Source organism: Oreochromis niloticus, linkage group LG6 (genome assembly GCF_001858045.2).
Source record: "Oreochromis niloticus isolate F11D_XX linkage group LG6, O_niloticus_UMD_NMBU, whole genome shotgun sequence".
Classification (NCBI taxonomy): Eukaryota; Metazoa; Chordata; class Actinopteri; order Cichliformes; family Cichlidae; genus Oreochromis; species Oreochromis niloticus.
In genome coordinates, this window is record NC_031971.2 from 3,585,151 (window position 1) to 3,597,092 (window position 11,942).

The 11,942-nt window shown below is 40.6% G+C and overlaps 1 protein-coding gene across 2 annotated transcripts; it reads left to right on the forward strand.

Moving 5' to 3' along the window:
* Positions 1-6,102: 6,102 nt before the first annotated feature.
* Positions 6,103-8,649, forward strand: LOC100710465 (ladderlectin). 2 transcript variants are annotated; one of them, XM_005466203.4, is made up of 9 exons: positions 6,103-6,209; positions 6,303-6,360; positions 6,449-6,478; positions 6,559-6,603; positions 6,947-6,979; positions 7,293-7,384; positions 7,639-7,764; positions 7,920-8,019; positions 8,361-8,649. In XM_005466203.4, exons 2-9 carry the CDS (start codon positions 6,312-6,314, stop codon positions 8,429-8,431), a joined length of 546 nt encoding a protein of 181 aa, XP_005466260.3. In that variant the 5' UTR covers positions 6,103-6,209; positions 6,303-6,311; the 3' UTR covers positions 8,432-8,649. The 2 variants fall into 2 exon arrangements, with proteins under 2 accessions (XP_005466260.3, XP_013123289.2); XM_013267835.3 differs by lacking the exon at positions 6,559-6,603 and having other exon boundaries at positions 6,104-6,209.
* Positions 8,650-11,942: the final 3,293 nt, after the last annotated feature.

Consider the following 11,942-nt stretch of genomic DNA (forward strand, 5'->3'; position numbering starts at 1 on the left):
CTATTTTAATCTATTCACTTGAGAAACCAAATCGTCTTCCCTTATCTAAGAACACTCAACTAATTTATATATTGACTCGTAGCTCAGCAAGCTGGCATGACAACAGAAATGCATATTCAAAATATTACCACAAAATTGAATTTTCTTCATACAGTAATGACTGGTGTTGCTCAATCAGCAAAAGACCTCTCACAATTTACTATTTTAAAACTAAATTTATTGTCTGATCACTGGTTGGTCATACCAGTCTCTTTTCCTTTTCACAAAAGTCAACCTGTTGTCCTGCAACTTGGAGAGTTATTTCTCAGCGATGGATAACCTCAGCATTTGATAACAAGTGTCTGTTAAATCTACACAATTTAGCATTTATGTGATATATTAGCATTCATGAGTGTAAGCTGGTCTTCATTGCATGTATGGGTTTGTATTCAGATTAATGCATGCATATTGGCGTGGAGCTGTGGATTCAAACGGTCTCCCCCAGCTCCTGATTCTCTCCAAAAAGAATTTCACATATTTCTATTTGTGTATGTATGTTTTTATTCATTTATGTAATTATTAATTTATTCATTCCTTTATTTCTTTATTTATTTTATTTACCTCTCTGTTGCGATGCTCTGGACACTTTCTCAACCTTGAGGGGTCTGAAAAATGCTTTTGCCATTATGTAATCTGTAATTTCCATAAAGTATGCTGATCAGTGTAATTTTCAATGATTGAACTGTAGTAGAGACGAGCAAACATATTGGTAGATCTGAGAAGAGAGAACTTCTGTTATGAAAATGATTTTAATCTTTTATACATGATTGCATTTGAGCTTATTAAAGAGCTGTGGCTCCTGGTCAAGTGAAGGTCAGAAACTCTTGGCAGGCGTTAATGATCAGCCAATACACGGTGAGGAGGACAGGAGCTCTGAAAGGAATGGCAACACACCTGCTTACATGACATACGCCTGGAGTGATTTTTATCTTTTATCACTTATATCCTTTAGAGTTAAGATTTAAGTTTTTATCATTTACACCTTATATCCTTTTGAGTAAGTCTTAAGTTTCATTTATGTTCAGTTTGAGTAAGTTTCCTTCATGGTTTGAGTATCATCATTTGAGTGTGAAATTTAGCCTAGAAATCACACAGAGTTCAGCTGTGTATGTGCACAGGCCTTATGTCTGGCTAAGACGAGAGGTGTGAGGTGAGCTGGGGGTGCAGACGAGGTCATGACACATACATAGCCTACACAGCAGGCACCCACATACACACACACACTCACACACACACACATACACACCATAATAGATCTATTTTGGTAGGTAAGAAGTGAAGATGTGTTTTTGCTGCAATTGCAAATTGTGCCGGCATATTGTCAGATGCTTACAGGAAGTGCACCTGATGTTCGGGGAGATAAGGAGGCGCTCATGGTGCGACACCGGGATGGAGATGAGACGTAATGTTCTTTAAAACTATGTTAAAGTTAGCAGGAACATTTTGTGGTTTAGATTGACGTAAGCTGTATTTTGTCTGTTTTTGCAAAAGAGGGGGCTTTGTTGTTGTACCCATATAAAACCTTTGTCTAATTATTGTAAGTTCAGTTCGATTGCTGACTTTGCCCAGCGTCGGACTCCACGCGTGTAATCAATAAATCTTTGCTTTGATCACATCTTCGGGACCAGAGTTGTTATTTGCTGGTGAGCCCTCCGTACTCCTTTTCTCCAACTTTTGAACCTTAACAACCTCCACAAGTCAGTCAGCCTCAATTTTCAACCCAATTTTCATATGCTCTCACTTCAACAACACCAGCCTTCATCTCTCACCCAAGCCCTTGTCTCCTCAGTCATCACAGCTGCTTCCTGCTCCCCGACATCTGCAGCAATGACAGGCCCAATGAGCTGTTTCTTCTTCTCTGTTCATTCTCTCTGCCTCTTTTCAGTTTCTTATTTTGCCGCTTAACTCCCAGCATGGCAAATGTGAAACTCAGACAGTCCCCGCAAGTCCATTCCCACACAATGATGTCACTGGTGAACTTCCCAACTTGTGATTAAGAGCGCATGCTTCCATCCACGATGGTATTTGTACATGCTGCTGGACCCTTCAGAGTTTTAGGTCAGTCTTGCTGTGTGTTCACCTGCTATTAACACTTGAAGTCAACGCTGTTGCTCTGGAGCTGCCTTTTGTCTTCAGGAAAAGATTAACCGTCCTTGGAGCTTCTTCTCAGGATAAGCACAGGATGAGAGCCAAAACCTGGCCTGTTTGTCATTCCAATTATGTTAATCTATCATTTTGTTCTGGCCGCTGTACTCATGGAGGAGGTTGAGCCAGGTCCATTACCTGTAATAACACACTAAGACATTTATTTAATATCATTTTCATCACTAGTTATTAACACTTTCATTCTCTGATCCTTCTATCTGCATTTTAGATTAAACCATCAAATATTGACCAAATCCTTTACATCAAAATCCTCAGCATAGTTAGCAGAACTCCTTTAGCACAAATCTTCGGCACAATTAGCACAGTTCTTCAATGCACAGCACAACAGAGTCTTAAGTGCCAGACAAAGGAAATTAACACTGATAGGAGGTCAGTTTATCAGTGCCGCAGGGACTTGAACCCCTAAAACCTTAACCCAAGTCGCCTTTAAATTTAAGAACATTTACTGGGGACTTGAACCGCCAGTCTTGACCAATGCCCGGGCCCAGCCCTGCTGACCAACGGGGACTCAAACCCCTCAGACCTCAGAAAAATTTAAGAGCATCACGGGGGACTTGAACCACCCATTTTGACTGATGCCCGAGACCTGCTCCGCTGACCAAACAGCGCGAGAGAGAGAACTTTAACCCCTCTAAGTGGACTACAGCCACTAGCTATTTACAGGTCCCCGGTCTGAAGGTAGCCAACCTAGAAACCCCGGACGCCGCCAGTCTGACCCACAGGTCTGCAGGAAGGTGAGGATTCCAAGCCTTGAACAGAACTCGCGCTCCTAGGAGTCCGCCCACTCCCGTCCTAATTGAGTTATTTACTCTGTGCCCAATTATCCTATTACAATTTCCCCTGTCTTACCAGAAAAATCACACTTAACATGCCACACTTAAAGCTTGCCCCAATATTCACAACAATAAACATTCACCAGACCTCTTCTCCAGACAGGACAAAAGTAACTGTTACGTGAGTTCTTGTAAATTGAAAGTTCATCACAATGGACATTCCCCAGAAATCTACCGAGCAGACTTTATACTTTAGATTAGTTTTTCAATTCAGCACAATTCGCATATTAATCAACAGGCTGTGGTTACCTTTTAAATCTCTTGTTGTAATGTTTCATCACTACTGAGCCAATTTAACAGTGAAGATCGTTAACTCACCGAACAGATAATTTAGAATTCATCCAATATGCACACTTTGCTTTAACAGGTGGTGCTTACCTTTAAAGTCTATTGGACTGGTCCTCTGTTCGCCTCATTTCACGATTCCACCTTGGGTCAAATTTGTCCTCTCAGCCGTAAAAGAAACCGGGCGGAAACACCAAATATTGAACCCAGTTCTTTTATTCTTCTACTGGACAGAGAAGATGCAACTCAGTGTGGTCAAAGTATTTATAATCATTTTATTCAATCATTACTTTCCGGAAAGGGGATGTGCACGGTGCGAAGCATCTGCAGATCTCAAGCATTACAAGCCTATAGCCTATATTATAGTCAGCTCCCTCCTACCCTACTAAACCGTCACTTGGTCTATTTCTGATACTACATGTCTGCTACAGAGCTGCAAAAACGTCTGCACCCTAGCTCCTCATGTTATTTTGGTACTTACACGTCATACACAGTTTTGATCAAAACAACTTCTAGGCTACACTCTGCCTCTGCAGCTCTACACAAGACTTCCTGTTCTGTACAGTGTTTCAGTCTTGCTCAGCAGTTTATGACCTTTGACACACTTTATGACTGAAAAGTGGCCTCTTAATATATTGGCCTGCATAAGACAAAAATAAGCAGAAAATAAGCACTAAGAAAAGTACATTTATCTTAACACTGTCAAACAGTTAAAATGTTTAATCAGATGCATCACAGGGTTACTGTGGATTAATTTTGATTAATCACGATTAAATATTATTCATTTTTATTCTATATTCATTGCATTTCATTTTGCATGAGCAAACAGGCTCGAGAAAAAAGGGAAAATATACGCACTTAACATGTTTATTGAACATCTTGAACATTCATGTTAAGAAAAAACTCCATAAACATTTATCCACTCTCTCTCTGTCACTCTTGGGGAGGCACTTCAAGTCCGAGGAACCAAACGAGGAACCAAAACTATGTAAAGCGCGTGTTCTCAACGATGTTACCAGGTATGCAGTTTGTTGCGATCCACTTGGCAATTGTGTCAGTCAATATATCCGAGGTAGACTTACTGAGTCCCTGATGCTCTGTGAGTGGTTTGTCGGAAGCTTGGTGATGCGTTAGCCAAAGTCCTAGCAGCATGCCCGGCTAACGTATGGTTCACATCAATGTGATATTTTAAGCTGGAAGTGCTTTGGTGAAAAGAAAATTCCTTCTTGCACAATGTGCATAACACTTTATGCCGGTTGACTGTTCCGTCTTGTTATTTTTTTAATACTCAAATGTCCCATCAAGAGGTCCAATGTGCGTTTATCATCTTCCATTTTGAGTTGATTGGTTCAGCTGCCCGTCACTATCAGATCAACTGCCCATTTGGGCATGTGCGAAGGTAACTCTATTTGGACAAACTGCCCGAAATGCTTTGACAGAAACATTTCAGGGATTTTGAGGCATTCTGTACTCCAGATGCGTTAAATTTTTAATCGCGTTGACCGTTATGGTGGATTAATTTGCGTTAACGCATTAATTTTGACAGCACTAAAATAACATACATTTTTTGTTATTTTATGTTATTTTCTTGTTGAATTTGTGTAAATCAGCTTGCCAGAAGTTGTCCTGTAAGTTAATTCCGTAAATTCTGACCAACATCCTTGAGCCTGTGCATCAGGTTTTATAGCTAAAAGGTCCAGCATCATTCTTTTATATATATAGAGGGCAGCACGGTGGCACGGTGGTTAGCAGAAGGTGCCACCTTCTGTGTGGAGTTGGCATGTTCTCCCCGTATTTGCGTGGGTTCTCTCTGGGTACTCCAGCTTCCTCTAACAGTCCAAAGACATGCAGTTTGTGGGGATAGGTTAATTGATCAATCTAAATTTCCCATAGAATGCGGGAATGCAGGAATGAGTGTGAGTGCGAATGGTTGTCTGTCTCTGCACTAGCCCTGCGACAGACTGGCGACCTGTCCAGGGTGTACCCCGCCTCTCACCCAGCTGGGATAGGCTCCAGCGCCCCCCGCGACCCTGAAAAGGATAAGCGGAAGTGAATGGTTGGATCTATTATAAAATGTCTTTATTGTTCCAGTCAATCAACGATGGATTTCCTAACTGAAACATTGGATCATTGCCAAAGAAAAAGGACTTCTGCTAAATACAGTCATAAGGAAATAAGATACAGTTTATTTTTCTGGTTTTACTGCTTAAATGTCCATAAACATTGTTTCATAAATGCGTCATTGTGCCTCAAGAAAACGTGATGTTTGAGTATCATGTCTAAAGTATAGCATTACTACTCAGACAAGTTTTTAAAATTTTAAAGACTACTTTTACATTTATGCCACTTGCCTTGTTATTGTTCTGCTAATATGATTTGGCTAGTGTTATTTTTTATTTGGTAGTCAGTCCTGTTCATATGTCATAGCTTGTGTATATTTTTAATATGTCACAAGAACCGTCATTCATTTTTTTTGTCCTTGTTTTCATTTACTTGCTTATTTCCTTTAAGTATCGTTACATGCTTATCGTGTACCAACTTTGTCATCTCTCCACAGCTGCTGTGTGTCATTTTTTAGCAACCACTGTTAATATCCAATACATTTCAATTCACTGTTTTTGTATTGCACCAAATCAAAACAACATGAGGCAATGTATCACAATACATGTGCCAGATACAATTTGCACATTATAACTTCCTGTTTACCAAACAGATCAGAGTTCAAGTACATACCTTTATGCACACTTTGCAAATATCTTCCTGGCCTGCATACGCCCACAGGAACGTGACCTGATGTGACTCAGTTTGTGTATATAAAGAGCAGAGAATTTCCCCGTCATTACTGCATCACTCAGCTGATACTTGAACAATAGCTTTACCTGACAGGTAAGAACCCTACTGCAGAGCTTTTCATTCACTGACTTCATGCCTCTGCTCTTTCTGGATATTTATTGGCTGTTTTTGTGTATTTCATAACAGAGCATCAACATGAAGACTGTCCTGCTCCTCTCTGCTCTCCTCTATGCTGCACTGGCAGGTCAGATTCAATCAGCCAACCCTGAAGAAATGATGGGAGAGTCACTAATGCACCATTTTTACTGACTGTGTCTCTTTTTTCTCTGCAGTTCCAGCAGAAGACAATCATGAGGCTTCAGGTGAGTGCTGAAGGTGTTTGTTATAAGATGTACAAAGACAGTAAGAATCTAAAACCAACACACGTGTGGTTTGTCCACAGAAGAAGCAATGGTCAATCTGAAGGAAGACGTGGCTGCTGCCCCTGGTCAGTTCAGCCAGAGCTTCAGCGCCACAACCTTAGACCTCAATATGATCTCAAATTTCAAGTGTAGTATCATCAGTACAGTCACAACGTGAATGTTATTTTGAATCGCACTGTTACAGAGTTTGAGGGATAGCAATGTGCATCCTTAACCACCTCACACATATTTAACTTGGACTCATTACAAGGCACATAAATGACCTGTATGCAATTTCAGTTTCTCCTGAAGGCAGCTGAAAGTGCTTCATATCTTGTGTGTAGGAACAAATGAGAATATTCTTAAAATGATATATATATATATATATGTTCCTTTTTATCACTGATTGTGTTTTTCGTTTTTGTGCAGCCCAAGAGTTTGAGGGAGCAGACACACCTCAATGTAAGAATTCCCTTTTTGATCTTGTTTCGCTCACTGGTAAATAATCTTTTAATTAACAGCAACAAATAGTCAAATCAAATTCAAACACCTCTCTCTGCCAGCCACATTAGAGAAGTTTGGATATGTATGAATGTGTAACCTTATTAAGTCTAGTGCCCATATTTTTGCCACCCCTACTGAGGATTAATTGGAAAGGATGCTGTGGTGAAATGCTCTTTGAGGCTGTTAAACATGCTTTAAAAGCATGATCAAAAGTAAAGAAACAAAAGTATACAAAATAATGAAGTATTCATTACTGTCTGCCTGCCTGCAGCTCGTTTTAGCTTCTGTCCAGATGGCTGGTTCAGCTATGGTTCTCGTTGTTTCAAGTTCATCAATAGTCCCAAGTCCTGGATCTCTGCTGAGGTACTGTCACTGATCTAAACTATACATTTACAGTTGAACAATGAGATTTTCCATGGTTTTTGAATTAGTTGAGCAAATTTTTAGAAACACTCTTTCATGGAAAATATAGAATTCATGGGCTCTGCTTCACCTGACCTAAAGCTTTGGTGATTGTATATATTTGTAGGTCAGTCAGTCTGCCACATGACTCGCAGAGCTTTAAGTTCACACTGCAGCTTAATGATACATCTCTTTGTGGTTCATCTATCCAATAGGAGTACTGCAATAGTCTGGGTGGCAATCTGGCCTCAGTTGCCAACCCCAGAGAGTACAGCTTCCTCCAACAGATGACACAGACAGCGGGTCGGACTACTGCTTGGCTGGGAGGTTTCTGGCTGCAGGTAGAGTTTTAGAAAAAAAGAAACACCACCTCAGTCAGTCCAGATCAAACTTAGGACCTGGTCAGAAGTGGGTCTAGACTTACACAGAATGGGTATGAGAGTAACTGAAGAGACTAAGACAACACTTCCTCACACATATGTTCTTTGCCTCTCAGAACCAGTGGCTTTGGATTGACCGTGAGGGTTTCTATTACACCAACTGGCACAGCCAGTTCTCCTCCAGCAGCTACCCTTGCCTCTACCTACAATCCACCTGTGAGTAATATCAGCATCTGAAAATGTTATATTATTTTATTTTCTTACACACAGCGTGACTTGTAGAGTTAACCTCGGTATGTTAGTTCAGATCAAATTTGATACATGGCTTCTTCAAGCTATGAGACTGACACACCCTGTGTTTTAATGTATGTCATTTTGTTAAATCTGATATAGAGTGTGTCAGTAAAGTGTGTTATTGGGCCCAAACACATAAGGGTTTGCTTACTGGGAATTACAATACAAACAAAAATAGGTGTTGACCTCTATTTATTTTGTTTATTGCTGATAAAACCACTGCCTTAATGAATTTATTTTGATTTTTCTCTTTCTAATTCCAGATGGTTGGAGTAACAGTCAGTGTACTTCCAGCAATCCTTTCATCTGCTCTAAGAATGCATTTGGTTGTTAACATTTTTGCTAAGCATATGAGGCCTTTGGGTGGGCCACATGGTATTGTTTTCTGCTTAAAAACATAAACTCTGTTGTATGTGTTAATGAATGGAATTTTTTTTTTAATGTATTCTTCAAAGACTTAAATAATGAAGTGCTAGTAAATTTTAAACTTTGTTGGTGAGTGTAACAATTTCTTTTCTATAATAAAGATAATGTGTAATTTCCTTTGTTGTATCTCTTGTAAGTCTCCTTAAGATTCTTTCAAATCCAAATAACAATAAATAATACAAAAAATAATACAGAAATAAAGGGGCAGTACATCCATACAACCCAAAATTAGATTCATGTGCTTTGCCTCTGGTCTGTAATGCTCCTAATGAATCTAAGTTGTCTTGGTTGTGAGATGTGATTAAATTTAAAAAAAATTAACACATCCCTGCAAGTGCAGAAACACCATCAGGGATTTTCACTGATAACAGGAAAGAGGATGTAACAATCAACCATGAACCAGAGCAGAAAACCAGAACAACAGTTAGTCAGCATCACATTGGTGTGCATAAAAGACAGATTATAAGATGGTAATTAATTTCAATTTTCAGTTTTATTTATTTTGTGCAAAATCACGTTAACAAAAACAAAATGAACCCTTTGAAGTTGCGTAGTCAAAGTCCTGACCCGAGGAGGAAGATAGGATAAAAGACATGCTGTGGAATCAACTGAAGGCTGTCAGGGCTGTCGTGTGTGGATGCGAGGAAAGGAGGACCCAAACGCTGGACTCACAGGTAGGTGAAGGCTGGTGTTTATTATAATGAGCAGATGAGCTTGACATAAGATAACTGGCTGAACTGAAATGTCTGGCTGAACTGAACACACGTACGGAATTGACAACATTAACATCAAAAATGACACGACAATGAACTGGATGAAACTGAAGACTTAAATACACCAGCTGAATAATGACTGATTGGAGATTCCATAATTAACCTCAGCGTGTGAAGAAGACTCTCCATTTACATGAACAAATTGGAGTCTATTAGATAGATATGATGCAAACCACTGCAGAGTAGTACCTGTAATACCTACAGCGTGCTCTAATTGCTCTAGTAGGATATTATGGTCGACAGTATCTGTCATGGTCCCTGTGCCTCACCAGCTGATCCTGTTTTAGGCAACATGTGTTTTGTTTTTTTTGTTTCTCTCTCTCTCTCTCTCTTTCTCTCTCTCTCTCTCTCACCTGCCGGGGCGGTGCTCATTATGGGCTCCCGCCCCTGGCCCACGCACCTGCTGCCTATCGGGGTGATCGCAAGGCGTATTTAAGACGGCAGCGCTGTGTCACTCGTCGTTGGATTGTTGAGCTATCAGCGTCAGTCACTCTACCATTAGTGAGTTAAACTCTGTAAAGTTATTTCCGTCTGTTCACCGTTAACTCTAGTTTCTGTGTACAGATCTACCTCGGACCTTTCCCTGCCTGCCTGTTACCATGTGGACGAGTGAGTGGATTTGTGTTGCCCCGTTGTGGAGAGAGAGGAGAGAGCCATTGGAGTGTGTCTGATTCCCGTCCTTCCCCTCACATGCCCCGGAGCCCTGGACCCCCCTCCCCTCCCTCCAGCACGTTGTAAATAGTATCACCTGGTGTCATTTGTACAAATAAACTGACTGTCAACTCTGCTAAGATTCCCGGTCTGCGCCTGAGTCCATTAACTAAAACGTGACAGAATCAAACGCTGCACTGAGGTCTAGCAGGACAAGCACAGAGATGAGTCCACTGTCAGAGGACATAAGAAGATCATTGTAACCTTCACTAAAGCTGTTTCTGTGCTGTGATGAGCTCTGAAACCTGACTGAAACTCTTCAAATAAGCCATTGCACCTCCTTGATTTCCTGTTTTTTGTATGTTTGTCACACTTAAATGCTTTAAATCATCAGACAAATTTAAATATTATACAAATATGACACAAGTAAACACAAAATGCAGTTTCTAACTGAAGGCTTTTATGGTTAAGGGGAAAAAATCCAAACCTACTTTGTTCTGTATGAAAAAGTGATTGCCCCCTAAACCTGATAACTGGTTCAGCTAAGCTTTGAGACAAAGTAATGTTTTGTCTGAAAGTTAAGATGTTCTATTACTGTTTAAACATGCCCATATCCCTCTTCTGTAGCTTGCTTAAGGCCCCCATGCTCCAGTCCTGCTGTTTCATTTGTATCGTGTATAATAATGAATAATGTTTGTTTTTTTAAAAACAAAACAAAACAAAACAAAACATGGTTTTTAGTAATTTAATAGCTAATCTGTGAGCTAACAGGAAAGGAAAATCCAGTGAGGAAATGGATTTGAAACTCTTCAAATAAGCCATTCCTCTGCAGATGATCTGTTAGCCTTCTTGACAACTACTCTTTCAAGAATCTTTGAGATAAAAGGAAGGTTGGAGATTGGCCTATAATTAGCTAAGACTGCTGGGTCAAGTGATGACTTTTTAGTACTGGCAGCTTGTGTCTGTGAAGGTTCTCAGTCAGCCAGGTCATCGTTGTCTAACGAGCTTGGAAAGAAAAGTGTCTGGACTTATTTAAGTTGTTTGAAGACGTGTCACCTCTCATCCGAAAGTTTCTTCAGTTCTAGGGTCAAATGGTGGAGAGTCCCAGATTTAAGCCCTGTTGGAGTGTCCCCCCAATGGACCCCCTAATCTGAAAAACTCGGGAGAGTCTTTTCAGAGTACAACATCCCAGTGTACTTCAGACGCAGCAACACACTCAGACAAAAACTGGTTCATCCCCAAAACAAAACTTCGAAACACAAACTTAACAATTTAGTGTATGCTGTACAGTGTAGGCAAGGCAAGGCAAGTTTATTTATATAGCACAATTCAACAGCAAGGTGATTCAAAGTGCTTTACAGAGACATTAAAAAACAAAAACAAATAAAAAGCATGATTTAAAATGGGGGGGGGGGAGTACGTTTTGAAATTTAAGCTTAAAAGTAAAACAGTGTGGATTTGGTGCTTTATTCAAATGCAGCTGAGAACAGGTGAGTCTTCAACCTGGATTTAAATAAACTGAGTGTTTCAGCTGATCTGAGGCTTTCTGGGAGTTTGTTCCAGATATATGGAGCATCAAAGCTGAATGCAGCTTCTCCATGTCTGATTCTGACTCTGGGAACTGATAAAAACTCCCTGAGCCACGGTCGCCGTGGCTCAGGGGGTTGGGAAGCGTATCTGCAACCGGAAGGTCACCAGTTCAATCCCTGGGCTCTCTGTCCTGGTCGTTGTGTCCTTGGGCAAGACACTTTACCCTACCGCCTACTGATGTTGGCCAGAGGGGCCGATGGCGTGATATGGCAGCCTCTCCTCTGTCAGTCTGCCCCAGGGCAGCTGTGGCTACAACAGTAGCTTGCCTCCACCAGGGTGTGAATGTGAGAGTGAATGAATAGTGGCATTGTAAAGCGCTTTGGGTGCGTTGAAAAGCGCTATATGAAATCCAATCCATTATTTTTTTTAAAAAAACAGGATCCAGATGACCTGAGGGATCTGGAA

Coding starts and splice junctions, on each gene's coding strand:
- LOC100710465 (XM_005466203.4), top strand. CDS start 6,312: ATGAAGACTGTCCTGCTCCTCTCTGCTCTCCTCTATGCTGCACTGGCA. Junction 7,385..7,638: donor AGTCCTGGATCTCTGCTGAG/GTACTGTCACTG, acceptor TCTATCCAATAG/GAGTACTGCAATAGTCTGGG. Junction 8,020..8,360: donor CCTCTACCTACAATCCACCT/GTGAGTAATATC, acceptor TTCTAATTCCAG/ATGGTTGGAGTAACAGTCAG.